The 15,319-nt window shown below is 42.0% G+C and overlaps 1 protein-coding gene across 1 annotated transcript; it reads right to left on the reverse strand.

Annotated features, from left to right (window-relative positions):
* Positions 1 to 9,059: 9,059 nt before the first annotated feature.
* Positions 9,060 to 14,713, reverse strand: LOC148669367 (scavenger receptor cysteine-rich type 1 protein M130-like). Its single transcript, XM_088632542.1, has 4 exons — positions 14,332 to 14,713; positions 11,837 to 12,148; positions 10,451 to 10,762; positions 9,060 to 9,764 (listed from the first exon to the last, which is right to left on the reverse strand). The coding sequence occupies exons 1-4, from the start codon at positions 14,393 to 14,395 to the stop codon at positions 9,418 to 9,420; spliced, it is 1,035 nt and encodes a 344-aa protein (XP_088488668.1). The 5' UTR covers positions 14,396 to 14,713; the 3' UTR covers positions 9,060 to 9,417.
* Positions 14,714 to 15,319: the final 606 nt, after the last annotated feature.

Below are 15,319 nucleotides of genomic sequence, written 5' to 3' on the forward strand. Positions count from 1 at the left end.
GGCTGGAGGACACCTGACAGAGAGACAGACTCATGATTTGTCAAATGAGCCAGTTATTGAAATAATATTGTTACATATTAGGATTATGAAAATTGTGAATATAAAAAATGACTGAGTAGATAAATTAAAAAATACATTAATCATAACCCCCAACTTTTAAAGATTTTGCCAAGAATATACCCAAGCATTTGGTATAGTTAAAGGCACATAAGAGATTTGTTCTTTGGAACAGCTTTATTGAAAAAAAGTAATAGTTGAGACAATTAGTTAAATATTTGTTAACAACACTACACACAACATAAACATACAACACGCAATTACAAATTTGCTAACAAGGTGTTTTAGACACCTACATCCTAAACACCCAGAAAATCCTCAAACTGCTACCAAGTATTCAGCTTTTACAGAACACCTACATAAAAGAAAGAGATAAACCAAACCTTCTAAACCAAAGACATTACAACCTACAGTTAAATCTCTTTCTTTGTGAACCCAATTGCTACAAAATGAATGGGAACCTATCTCCCTGTTCTAAAGATGCTCCCACTAGCCAGGAGAGGCACTCTTTAACTAAGGGATTATATAAAAAAGAAATAAAAGTTTCTAAAAACAACAGAAAGGCAAGCTCTCTTTATGAGGGTCAAAGACTAAACTCCAGTCTGATCTTTCCAGTTGATCTGGACAAGTAGTAGAAGCAAGAAGTAGCTCTCGCCTTCTATCATTCCTGGACAGTTGATTGACAATCATTTACCCAGAACTTTATGGTTGCTTTGATCTCTGAATCTCACACCTCAGCATCTCAGCAAACATCTCCTTGCTTTGCAGCCCCTAGCCATGTACTGTAATTGGAATTGGAATTGATGACATTACCCAGGTGTACCTAGATTTTTTAAAACACTTACATAGTCACAATAGTGTAGTGAATGGGGATTTTAATTTTCTGTAACAATCAGAAATTATAGCAGTATATTTTGAGAGTACTTGTAGACTTTTAGGAACTAATCAAACATAATAATCTATAGTTTCACACATGTATTCTAACCAGACAATATACAATTTATTGATATAATCATAATTTGCATAACAAACAAGAAGCATAATAGAACATACTGTATCTGAGAAGTACTCTGCTTTGATATCAATGGCTATTAGTGGGCTAACAGTTATAGTATACAGAATAGATGTTACAATATTGTACTCAAAAGCATTTAATAGGTTTTTTTAATTAAATTGTATCTTTTTGGAAGAATTGATGATCCAGTGTAGAATTCACTTATACTTATGAACTATCAATGCTCTAAAACCACAGTGAGGAAGACCTAGTAATTTCTGAGCCCAGTAATTCTCTCTGCAGTCAGAGAACAGAATTCCTGGTCTTGGGGAATCTAAAGCTTTATTCTGCCCAGACCTCATTCCCTCATCATTAATCAGCTGCTGATCAATTTAAATCAATTTAAATCTGATTGGCTAGGTGTGTCAGTAGGTGGGTTTCAGTGACACTGTGATCTTTGTGATCTAACTTTGTACAATTCAGGTCACTCAGTCTTTATTGGCTGTTATTGATCCTTGTAGGACATGACAGAGTGAAGCTACCGCTACTGCAAAATGCCTGATTCCCCCCTGTCTTGGATGACAACAGAGATGGATTACTGGAGGTTATCTTTCCCATCCCTGAACTACCTAACCCACACTGAGCCCCCTGGCTGTAGCCCCTTTTACCTGAAGTGGGGTCTTCCTCACTGCTGAACACATCACTGTACCCAGAGGGTGTCTCATCAGAGAGGAGTCTCCCTGTGAACAGAAGAGCAGGTCAGGAATGGCTCTGTCATTCTGACACAGACTGGCCTGTCAGAGACCTCTTCTCTTCTAGGTAGTGTTTATTTGCAGATATGAAATTAGGTTGAGACTAATTTCTAATGACAAAGGCTACTGTGGGCTGGTACAGGGGGTACTCCTTAGTCTTATTTATAATAACTCACCTGACACAGTGTCTGGACTCTGGGGCACAGTGATGGCATCATCATAGTACTCAGGGGCCTCTTCTTTCACAGAGGACATCAGCTTTCCTAAAGCACACAGAGCACAGCTTCACTGTCACACATCAGCACACTGAGTTATCTAGAGCACAGGACTGCTGGAGCTCATCAGAACACACTGATTAACTGAACATCACACAGGATCTAAAACTCCAGGCTCTAAGTACAGGAGATCAGGGGGAACCTGATTTCCAGTCCTATTCACAACTGTAATAAATGTAAAACAATTCCTAGATTTTCAATTAAGATGTTGAAGGAAAACAGGGCAGAGAAAGTTTGGCTGTATTTGCACAGTGAGGGTGGTGATGTGAACCCTATGAGATACTGAAGAGGAGCCGGACACTGGCAGCAGTGACCCAGACTGAGTGTGCAGGGCTGAGATCACAGAGAGAGAGTCAGATTCATGTAACTGGTACAGAATAGTACAGACTCCGTATTCAGAGGCTTAGATCCAAGAAAGAGTAGAGAGATTCAGACTCTGTGGGATTGGTGCAGAGTTTCCCCATGTGATTGGACTGAAATAACCCACCTGACAAGGCATCTGGACTCTGAGGTACAGTTACAGCATCATCATAGTACTCTGGGATCTCTTCTTTCAGAGAGGTTATTGAGTCTCCTGAACCACACAGAGAGACAGAGAATTTACACTTCAGGACTCAGACTTACTTTGACCATAGAGCTGCAAAGTAATTGGAAAGTGTGATTTTAAATGTTTTGTGGTGTATAGTTAAGCCAAAACTCTAGGGTCGCTGATTAATCTGATCTGAAAGACCGTTTTTACAGCATGCTGTTCCGCAGTCTCCTTTTCTATCAAAACCAATGAGAGCACCCCAGTATTGACCAGGTCTAGTTTTGCTCGGCATCTATGATTTGCTGAGATAAGGCTAGTGTGAGGCAACACTGAAGAAACACGTGTGGTTATATTTATATAATTCAGGATTTTCTACATAAGTTCTCTAAATGGCATCCTGGTTTGAGGTGAGAGTGAGTACTGGACTGAAGACCTCCTCACTCCCACACTGAGCCCCCTGACTCCATCTCCCCTCACCTGGTACTGGGTCTCCCTCACTGTCCTCCACATCATCGTATCCAGAGGGCAGCTCGTCAGAGAGGAATCTCCCTGTGAACAGGAGAACAGATCAATATTACCTGCAGTCAGAGAGCAGACTCATTGTCTTCCACTGGCTGTGGAAGAAGCCAGGGTGTGAACAGTATCTCAGAGTTTGTGTGTTTAAGGCAGATCAGGAACTGTGAACTGTGGTGTCAGTTACTTTGACACCAGTTGAGAAAAAACAATCCTACAGTCAGTCAGCACTGTCTCTTACTGGGAGAGAAGCCAGGTTGTCAACAGAAACACAGAGTTTATGATGCTTTTCTTCACTTACTTTGACAGCAGTTGAGAAAGAAAACTCTACAGATTTAAAACCAGTATGGTGAGATTTTCTACAAGTGTTAAGTCCTCAGATCTTCCTCAGAAGATGGAGACTAATCACTCCTGAAGACTCTCTCCACTCACCTCTCCTGGGGGCGCTGTAGGTTCCCTCTCTGGACAGTTTGTACTCTATTTCCTCGTAAACGGCATCATGATAGGATGCGAGTGCTCCCTTAGATAGGGCTGTGTGAGAAAATAGACACTCAGGGTTAACATGCAGGGAGAGGAGTACAAGATCAAACATTGACTACTAAACCTTCTTTGGACATTACAGCACATAAATGTTATGCTTCTGGATTTGCAAATTTCCTGATATCTCCATCTGTAATTGTTGATAATCTTTTTTAAACTTTAAATGGTTTTCTCTACCAGGTCTCTACCAGGGCATAGCAGGTGCCCCTCAAGGCTGTGTGCTCAGCCCACTGCTTTACTCCCTGTTCACCCACGACTGTACTGCTAAGTTCAGCACAAACACCATCACCAAGTATGCAGACGATACCACAGTCGTGGGCCTGATCACTGACAACGATGAGGCTGCCTACAGAGAGGAGATAAAACAACTCGCAGACTGGTGCCGAACCAACAACCTATGTCTCAACATCAGCAAAACCAAAGAGCTGATTGTTGACTTCAGAAGACAAGGAAAAGTTCACTCCCCCATCTACATAGAAGGGTCTGCGGTGGAGATGGTGAATAACTTCAAATTCCTAGGCGTTCACATCTCTAAGGACCTTACATGGACACTGAACACCTCCAGTCTCATCAAGAAGGCACAACAGCGGCTGTACTTCCTGAGAAGGCTGAAGAAAATACACCTACACCCACTGATCCTCACCAACTTCTACAGATGTACGGTGGAGAGCATACTGACCACCTGCATCACAGTCTGGTACGGCAACTGCACCGCATCCGACCGTAAGGCACTACAGCGGGTGGTCAAAACTGCCCAACACATCGTCGGCAGTGCCTTACCATCCATCCAGGAAATATACAACACCAGGAGTCTGAAAAAAGCCACCAAAATTATGTCTGACCCCACTCACCCCGGTCATAACTTGTTTGTTCCCCTACCATCTGGCAGAAGGTTCCGGTCACTCCAGTTGCACACAACTAGACTCCAAAATACCTTCTTCCCCAGAGCTGTCAAGTTGGTGACGCCCCCACTCCCTTCCACCTTATTATGATCTCTCCTAACATCCTCCTGTACCCACAACCACTGTACTCCTACACCACCACACACACGTAAGCCAAAATTGTACTGTCCCCTCGATAGCCCAGTAAAATTGTAACAGGCATAATAATATTCAATATTAATTAACCATACTGCTTTTAACCACACTATTTTTTTGCACTGTTCCAAGAATTACCTTGCACTGTTTTTGTCCTGTTAAATTTTCTCTGCGGAATTTTGCACAGTTTTCGATTACTTGATTACATGTTATTTATGTTATGTTATTACATGTTACTATTATTGCTATTGTGTAACTGTCTTATTGTGTAACTGTCTATTGTCTCATCTTCTGTCCTATTTATATACTGCACCTGAGTGACTAATGAGAAACACTTTTCATTATACTATGCACCTGTGTAAGTTTAATGACAATAAAGTTGAATTGAATTGAATTGAATTATTCCTCAAGGTAATTATGTAAATATAAGTTCCATGTGAGTGACAGAACTGACCACTAGAGGTCACTATGTGGATGGAGAGTTCCCTCCCTACCTTTCCTCAGCTTCCTGTTCTGGATCAGCTGCCCCACTAACAGAGCCAGCACCACGAAGAGCAGAGCCCCCAGCAGCAGGAGGACCAGGGGCGAGGCAGACAGGCCTCCCAGCGGCTGTGTCTGGGGTGTTGTCCTGGTTCTGCCTGAAAGAGGGGGAGACAATGGATGAACAGGGATCAGGAGAGGTGCTCTTGGGCTCATATATGCTTCGACAGATGGAATGTCCTGTTCTCCTCATGTTCCCATATGGGGCTATCATGGCTTCAGGGTGAACCCAAGATCAACGAAGAATAGTTAAGAATTCCAAATCTAAACCACCAGGACTGTCAGTAAATCAGTGATGAAAGAGAGGACACTAGCACTAGATCTACACTGGGAAACTGAAAACACTGATCTTCACAATGAGGGAGGAGAGGAGACACTACAGCTACACTGGGAATCTGAAGTGACAGAAAGACAGGAGTTATCAATGACAAGGAAGATTTCTGTTCACCTGTAGCTGTTGCTGGACTGGCTGTTGTCTCTGACAAACCTGTAAAAGAGATAGGAGAGCTGTCAATATATTGCCTTTGGTTTTACAGCAGGTTGAATCCACAGTGGTCTTAATAAAAAAAAATCTTTACATTTGTTCCTTGAGGTCAAATGTAGGATTGCAGGATGAAAGGTGTCTTGTTCTGAATTAAAGACACATACACAGGGCTACAAAACATCCTAATCTTGTGACTGATGATCTTAGCTGGTTCAGTTAGATATTAGGCAGTGATAAAATATGTGTAACAGTGTATCTTCTCCATCGATCTGCTACTTTGTTCATCTACAGTGCTAAGACTCCCCTCACCTGTACAGGTAACCCCTGCATCCTCCTTGTGTCGACAGTCGCTCTGATTCAGTCCAGAGTGACAGCAGTCCCACAGGTGAAGCTCACTGTCCCTGCAGTTCACCTCGTCCAGCCAGATGGTGCCACTCCCTGGTCCGAATGAGGCCTCTATTGCTGCACTCACTGCGTCCCCACAGCCCAGCTGTCTGCAGACCACCTGGGCATCCTGCAGGTCCCAGGAGTCGTCACAGACTGTCCCCCAGGAGCCCTCATACCGCAGCTCCACCCGGCCAGAGCAGTTAGTGTCTCCAACCAGGCGCAGAGCCAGTGGGACTGAAAGTCAACAGAAAGGTTACCGAGTGTCATTAGATCTGTGACTGTAGACGAGAGCAGAGAGGTTACTGAGTGTCTTCAGCTCAGTGACTGTAGTAGAGGTTAGTGAGGTATTGAGTGGCTCTAGAAGAGAGCTGTATGGTTACTGTACCTCAGCTCAGGGCTGCAGTGTCTCTGACTGTTTTACACACTGAACTCACCTGGGCAGTACAGCTGAGGCTGCTCTTCCTGAGGGGCTGGAGTGCTTCTGTCAGCTTCTTTTCTAGGACCTTCAAGAATTAATAGTCATATAAAAACATTATTATTATAAAATGAATAACAATGACATTGCTTTCATTTTTATACATGTTTGGATATAAATTTATAATAATTCAATTGAAAGCTCTTATTATGTTCTGAACTTGGCAAAACACTAATCCACAGAGTTGCTCGAGATAAAGACAATCACTGCAGAGCTGTTTAAGAGGAAGGCAGCATCACTCTTCACTCTCTACCTGAGCAGGTGATATTAGCCACTTCTTGGTCTGTGCAGTCATTCTGACCCCAGGGGGAGGAGGAACACTGCCACAGGGTGGAGTCATGTTTGCGACAGGAGACAAAGTCCAGCCATTTGGGGTCTGGGCTCAGCCTGGAGTTTGTCTCTCTGACGGTGCCCTTGTCTCCACAGCCCAGCTGTTTACAGATCACTGCAGCTGTGGAGTCAGTCATGCCATTCTGACACACACTGCCCCAGGTGCCATTGTAGTAAACCTCTGCCTGTCCTGAACAGCCTGCAGACAGTCTCAGTAGAGTGTGATCTGTCAAGACAGCAGGGAAAGTCAAAGGAAACGAATCCTGAGTTTCATTCTTAACTGGTAAGAAACAACAGGCAAACAATAGGACCAATAAACAGTACCAGTTGCTGTGTACTTCCAGTAATTCAGGATTCATGCAATGACAGCTCACAGCTGACAAAAAGGTACAAGGAGTACAATGTTGATTTCAGCACCTGGACAGCATAAATGGAGTGCTATCTAAGATGAGAAACGATGTGGAACAATTAAGTGACTGTAAGCTTAATTAAATGTTGCAAATCATCAGCATCATTCCGATCACCTTGGCCATTCAGCAGCAACACAAGTCAGGGTGTCTGAGGTAGCGCTGTGAAAAGAGAACTTGCAGATTGGCTTGACATTCAACACCAATAGAAAAAGACTCCTGGACCAAATCAAGATGAAACATTTGAGGATTAAGGACAACAGGTCACATTGATGGGGGAGTTTACAGTTTGAGTCCTAGACATCATAGAGGACAGAGATTATGAGTTGTTCACTCAACATATTCAGTTGCTGGTGGAGGGAAGTTTCTGAAGCTAGTAGTTTCAGTGCCTGAATTTCTTTATCTGTTTATTTCACAACAATGTGTGAACAAATGTGACAAATGTGTCTGAAATACAGACGTTCATTTTAAAATCCTAAATCCAGCTTGTTATATCAGTAAAACAATCAAGACACTCCAGGTGAAAGTCATATGGTTCTAACAATGTGGGATTAAAGAATCTGGATCCTTGTAACTGTAGAATAATTGTAGTTAACTTCCCTACCTGAACACAGGATTCTCACGTCCTCCTTGTGTCCACAGTCATGCTGTCCCCACCATGCTGAGGGACACTCTCCCAGGGATGACTCATTCCCCAGACAGCCCACCTCGTCCAGCCAGATGGGTCCAGTTCCCTGGCTGAAGGAGGCCGGCACTGGGGCACTGAGGGCCGTCCCACACTGGAGCTGTCTGCATACCACCTGAGAGTCTGCCAGGTCCCATGAGTCATCACAGACTGTACCCCAGGAGCCATTGTGATAAACCTCCAGCCTCCCAGCACAGTCGCCTTCTGCTCCAACCAGCCTGAGGGACAGCTGGTCTAGGAGCAGAGAGTCAGAGGTCAGGGGTCAGAAGTCAGTGCAGTACTAAGAGATCACAATGATGACCTCTAGGTAGAGACAGTCTACTGTTAGAAGTTGAACATCACCTCTTGACACTGGGGACAGCAGATACAGTACAAGCACAAGCACACCAGATATAGTACAAGTACAGTGTTTTTTTTATTTTTGAGTAATTTAATATATCCAATACTTGTAACAGGCTCCATGCTGATCATCAGCACTATGCCATATGTGTTACTGTTGTGATCCACTGTTGGGCACAGAGACAATAGCTTCACATGTTTTGCTGTAGATCCCAAAGACCCAGACTGTGTGTGTGAGACAGTGCAAACTGCTCACACACACCTGCTGCCTTGAAGCTTAGCCTAGGATAGAACTGAGCAATAGAGACGTCAACACAGAGAGCCCTGTAGATACAGAACAAGAGCCAGTTCATACCTGGTGTTAGTGAGGAAGGAACAGTTGAAGACGGGAAACCTGTCAAACACACAGAGAAAAAATCAGAGTGTGGGCTCTGTGTCAGATGAGCAATTTAACACCAGTAATAAAACTACACTTAAAACAGCACTAATGTGATAAAGACAGTCTTCACCTGCTCGAGGTGAAATTCTGTTGTTTTTTGAGGCTGTAAAAGAGATGGAAGGAGATAATTTCAGCTGTGTGGGGGGCTAAGCTGTACATAACATCTGTAAACCTTCACTTTCTGACTCTTCAGCCTCCTGTTTAATTGGGCTCTAATTATTATATTTAATGTTATTATTATATAAATTAAACTAATTAAACAGGTCAGGTGTTAATTACAGGACACTGATGTCCAGGACTTTCTTTCATCTTTTAGGATCATCAGTGATCTCAATATAAATATAAAACTGATTTTGGTCCTCAGTGTATCTAACCGTCTGAACAAAAATGACAACCAATTAACCCCTCACATGATTTAAGGAATATATTTTTTTCTCATTTCTGTCCACAGGAGTGATGTTTCACTAGTGGAGTGTCAGCTGTGTGTGGGGCTATGAAACAACATTTATGAATCTTCACTATCTGACTCTTGCTTTTTCTTCAGCCTCTTGGTTAATTAGTTCTTGGGTTAAAGAACTAATTAAATGTACTCAGTACTGTAATAGTATGCTGCTGTGTGTAAGTAGAGGGAGTGTCACTGTGTTTTAAACACCCGATTCTCACCAGAGCAGATGACTCCTGCGTCCTGTCCATGAGAGCACCCTGCTCTGCCCCATGAAGAGACAGCACAGTGTGAGAGACGGCTTTCATTGCCCCGGCACTCAAACACATCAGCCCTTACTGGTCCACTGCCCTGTCCAAACCAGGCCTGTCCTGGTGCTGCTACAGCCTCCCCACAGTCCAGCTGCTGGCAGAGAGCCCTGGCATCTCTCAGGTCCCAGTACAGGTCACACACTGTCCCCCAGTCCCTGAAGAGCCACTGTAACTCCACTCGGCCAGAGCAGAAGTCCGAGCCGTTCGCCAGCCTGAAACCTGTGTATCCTGCAGATAGGAGAGAACTTCACCAGCATGACACCACAGCAGGCCACAAGAAATACAACAAATTAAAGTACCAATACAGTGAAAAAAAACTGCACACGGGACAGGGGAGAGAGCAGAAACCCAGCTTCACAACAAAACAACAGGCTATAACTCTCAACTTCACCTTCAAATCCATTGTGATGGTTCACTTGTGTTTTTTTCATCAAATTGATTACACTTTTTTTCATTTTCGAGTTCAAGCAAAGAAACAACAGAAAAACAAAGCAGACCAGTCTCTTGGAGAGACCGGGTGTTCTCCTTCTCTTCAGATACCTCATACACCTGCTTACAAGCTGGAATTTAAATGATCCGGAACTGTATTAACTGCTTGCTGATTCGCCTCAATTAGTTACTCATGCTGACTACCCGTCACGTATATTTACAATCTTGACCTTATGAATTATTGAAATAACTCGCTAACACATAATTGTGAATCAGAAGGCTCTTTTGAAGAGCATCATGGCCAAACCATGGTGGCTACTGTATCAACACTGAGGTCAGTGGAGCACCACTATGGCACCACTATGGCAAAGACTGCTGGGAAGGACACTCTGATGACCAGTGTTTAGACAGCAGTGACGCTGTGATAGGAGGGGTCTGTTTCTTTCCAAAACTCTGTGGGATAAAAGACATGATCCTGCTCTTACCAAAACACTTCAGTCCCACATAGTTCTCATGGGTGCAGCCCTGTGTTTTTGTGGACTTTGGACAGAAGAAAATCTGAGATTCATTGCCCTGGCACTGGAACACCTCAGAATGGACATCTGCTTCCCCCTTCCTGAACTGGTCCCCTTTAAGGACTTGTGAGGGAGCCCCACAGTCTAGCTGTCGACAGACAACTTCTGCTTCCTGCCAATCGAAATCAGAGTCACACACTGAACCCCAGGTCTCTCCATGTTGCGCTTCCACTCTTCCAGAGCAGAGATCACTGCCTCCAACCAGCCTGACCCCTCGATGAGCTGGAATATCAGAACAATAACAGAGAACAATAACACCCTAATCAGTCTGACCCCTTGATGAGCTGCAATAAGAGAACAGAGTAACAGATAACAGAACAGAGTGACCACAGCCTGGCCAGAGAAACTGGACACAGGCAGACCTGGCTATCAAGGTTCTATAGTGCTTAAATATTCTGTAGTGTTTAAATGATCTTAGATGTGATTGGTTTTAATATTTTTTAAATAACCCTGTCTCATACAGTGCTGGCTATTATTCTGAAATTTGTAAATACATCAGAAAAAGCCAGATTTATTTTCCTCAACAACACTGTAACAATAGGAATACAAATATAATGTAGATTTTGATTTTGGTGGCCATACTGAATTTTTAACAAATTTGAAGGGATTTTCAGAAATCATTTTTTCTGAAGCCCTTGACAGACAAATCTGATATTTGTTGTTTTCTCAAGATTTTGATTTGTTCAGGACAGGTTAATTGGTTGCAGTTTTCCAAATTCATAATCTGAGAATGAGATCTTGTTTGTAGATCTGTTCTGTACACAGTGACCCTGGGGATTATTGAAGATTGTTGAAGATTATTAACTACCACTCCCACGCAGCTTCTCCCCTGTTTGAGCTCCTTCCCGTAGGAAGAAGACTCAGGTGTATCGGATCTAGAAGAACACCTATCCTTAGGCTATTCACACTTGCAACTCAACACTGTTACTGTATAAAAGTTATTAACAGATTTATTGGCACATTTGTGGATTCACTGTAATGTAGCATTTGTATTGTAACACGTGTATGTTATTTATAATTTCTCATTCTCCACTTTGTAACTCTGTTATTTTTAAAGTGCACTGCAAAACATTCCTTACAACCCTAAGTGCCGATTTGGCAATTAAATTGACTTATTTTTGCCACAGCTCTCAGTAGGACAGGAGCAGTGGGAATGGAAGGATGGACAGATGGATCATGAGGATTGGGTCTAGATCTTTGGAGGAGTTTTAAATGTCCTCAGTGCTGGAGACTGGAGAGGCTCCATGTCTCCTGCCTGACCACCTCATTCCAGCATCAAAGACATGTCTTATCTACCTGAACATCTCACTCCAGAGTCTTCATGAGGGTAGTTGTACTGTTTCACTTCATCTTTTCTACAGTCCCTCAGTGCAGACTCTGACCCGCTGCATTCGACCCAGCTCAGCAGGACTGATCCAGACCCTGGCCCAAAGTGAGCTCCTCCTGGTGCTGAAACAGCAGATCCACAGCCCAGCTGTCTGCACACGACAGCAGCATCTTTGAGATCCCACCAATTACTGCCAACTGTCCCCCACTCTCCTTTATAGTGAATCTCCACAGTCCCCTCACAGGGACTGGCTCCATTCACCAGCCTCACATCAGAACTGCCTGCAGAAAGAGGAGAGGGAAAAAAAATACTTATTTCCTTGTTCACAGGATATTTTTCTGTTTTTGAAAACACTGTAATCATTTGTAAATTTAAAAATATCCCTGACTCCAGAGTTCTCCAGTTTTATAATAACACATTTACCTCCAACGGTGTCCCAAACTTTAATAGTTTAATAGTTCTTTAATCTAAAAATGTAAGTCTCAAAAATACCTCAGTCTTTAATAACACATTTTTACCTCCAATGGTGTCCCAGGCTGTAATAATTATATACATGTAAATAATTATAAAATCATTCCTGTCTCAATAAATACTTCAGTCTGTTAGCAAGCCTTTATCCCTGATAATACACCTGTCTGTAGTAATTCCCCAGGCTAAACATTTAATGTATTTTAAAAAATGCATTAACTTTACATACTTTTTATTTAGATATTTATGCCATAATTATGATTTTGCTATAACTTATCACTTAAACAATTTCTAATTAATTGCCACAAAGCTCTATTAAAATATATTAAAAATTGTAACATCTCTCCCTTTCATCAGAAGATTAATTGCAGTTTTTTTTTCTGAAGTTAATCAGAGTGATTGTTGAGTCTCTAAACACCATGATCCTGACTCCCAGTGTCTCTGAAGATCATTAACAGAGGCACTATTATTAACACTGCTGCCTTTACAAAAAAAATTGTTCCTGACTCCCTGAAAAAATATATATTATTAAGTTACCACAAAACAGAATAAAAATAAAAGATTACCAATCTCAGAGCTCATTTCCACTTTTTTAGGGTTTATGGGATAATTATGATGAAGAACATGTACATCAGCAAATGAGCATTTATTATTTTTAAAAAATCTAAAATAGTTGTAGACAATACAATTTCTGTAATTACTTATAGAACCACAAAATAATCATTTATAATAATATCTGATACATTTTCACAAAACCATATTTAAAATAAAATAGAAAATTATATTAACCCAGGCTCATTTTCACAATATTTTGCTCTCCTTATAGATTTTGCGTTTAATTACAGTTTTTCTGCAGTTAATCAAGCCATCTGATGAGTCTGTGAACAGCCTGATTCTGACTTTCAGGAGAATCAGCAGAGAAACTAAAATTGACTTGCTAGATTAGAAAATAATAATGTTAATAAACAGCCACTAAGTAAAATTAAAAATGAAAATATTACATTTTTTCATTACTTTATGTAAATGTGCCATTGAGAGATATCATCAGGAGTATGGTTTAATTATAGTTTTCAACAGTTTATCAAGAAGACTGTTTAGTCTTTAAACCTCCTTATCCCGATCTCAAGAGAAAAGAGTAAATTATTCTAAGCAATTAAATATTTTCTTTGTAAACAGACCCAGAAAAACAATTAGTGATAAATACCACACAAAACTGAGTTTAAAATAAAACAGTAAATCTCTCAACCTGGGCTTAATTTCATGTACAGATTAATTCCAGTTGCTATACAGTTAATCAACGTGACTGATTAGTCTCTAAACACCATGATCCTGAGCCCCCGTCTCTTAGCAGAGATGTGATTATTATCACTTCTGTTAAGTTTTTTAAAGAACAGACCAATGTTGTTTCAGACAATTTAATATTTTCCCTACTAACAGACAAAGAAAACAGTCAATAATAAAAAACACATAATGCCGCAATTAATAAAATAAAACAGTAAAATCATTGTTCATGTTCACATTACTTTCCGCTCCTTTTCATCTACAGATTAATTATTTTTTTACAGTAATCAGTAACAACTGAGGAGTCTATAAACACCCGGATGCTGAGCCCCACTTTCTCAGAAGAGAATTGTCACTGCTATTTTTTAAAGACTAATATATTTTTAGGCTATAAATTATCTTAACTAAGAAACCCAGAATACAATCCGTGATAAACAAGACTGAGTCCAAAATAAAATAGTTTTTTTTTGGATCTGGACTCCTTTTGATCTAAATATTACTTACAGTTTTTATACAAACAGTATATTGGGAACAATACCTCACAACCCTGATCCTGAGCCCAAGTCTTATTTTTGATGAATACCCACAAAGCTGAATGTAAAATAAACATTAAAAATTGTTCAACCCACTTAATGCTACATTTACATAAAACATCTAATTAATTTAATTCCAGTTGTTGTCTGTCTGTCTGGACAGGAGAAGACTGGTCACTTACTGGCTGAGCTGTGAAGCACCAGGAAAGCAAGAGAGAAGATGGACAGGCAGCTCTCCATTGTCATCAGGACAGAGCGCAGCTGAGACCCCTGTCTTCACCCTGAGACCACAGGGCAACTGAGCTGCTGCTCCGCACCCCAGACCCCCAGTAACAACACAGCCCCCCGCCCCGCCAATCACACACAGCACTGCCTTTTCAGACTGACAGCAGGAACCTCTCACACAGGCGGGACACCAATCACACAGGGCCCTTTCAGTCTTCTCCATATATATCAGAGACACATCACTGTTTCCTCTCCCTGAAGACACTCCCAGCAGCGCGGAGGAGAGGAGAGACAGGAGCAGCTCTGTGTCTCACTGGAGGAAACACAGATACAGATACAGACAGCAGGGCTGCAGGTGCTACAGGGGCAAGAAAGGATCAGATAAAAATAAATTGCACCATTACGTAACTTTAATTAATTATCAAGTTAACTAATTATGTTCAACAAAAAAAGGTAAATACAATTTGCATGTCAGTGTCAGGCAGTGTCCAGTGACTGGTGTCTTGCTGTGAGTAACAAAAAGGTTGCTGTCCCTCCAGACAGCAGTGTCTTCTGGTCCTGGTCAGGGACAGTGTGAGGAGAACCTGTCCTCAAGGGGGTAGTGAGGTCACTCACTTAGCAGAGGAATACAGAGGTGGACTGAATAAGAACTGGCTATCCTGTGGCTGTGATCAGAGATCAATAATTTTAATGAAAAGGAAAGAAAAGCCCAGCAGTGACTGTCCCTTCTGTACTGAGCCTGGTGGACAGCAGCTCTTTCAGTTGAGTCCCCCAGACCCCGAGTCTGTTCCTGTGCAGCTCCAGTCCACACAGATGTTCCAGCCCCACCAGCTGTGGCCCCAGTGTGTGGAGCTGACTGTGTGACTGACACTCTAACAACACAGTGGAGCTGAACTGATACACCACCAGGCTGAACACAGTGAGAACACAGCTCACCTCCTCCTC

This window comes from Lepisosteus platostomus, chromosome 5, assembly GCF_059453375.1.
Source record: "Lepisosteus platostomus isolate fLepPlt1 chromosome 5, fLepPlt1.hap1, whole genome shotgun sequence".
Lineage (NCBI taxonomy): Eukaryota > Metazoa > Chordata > Actinopteri > Semionotiformes > Lepisosteidae > Lepisosteus > Lepisosteus platostomus.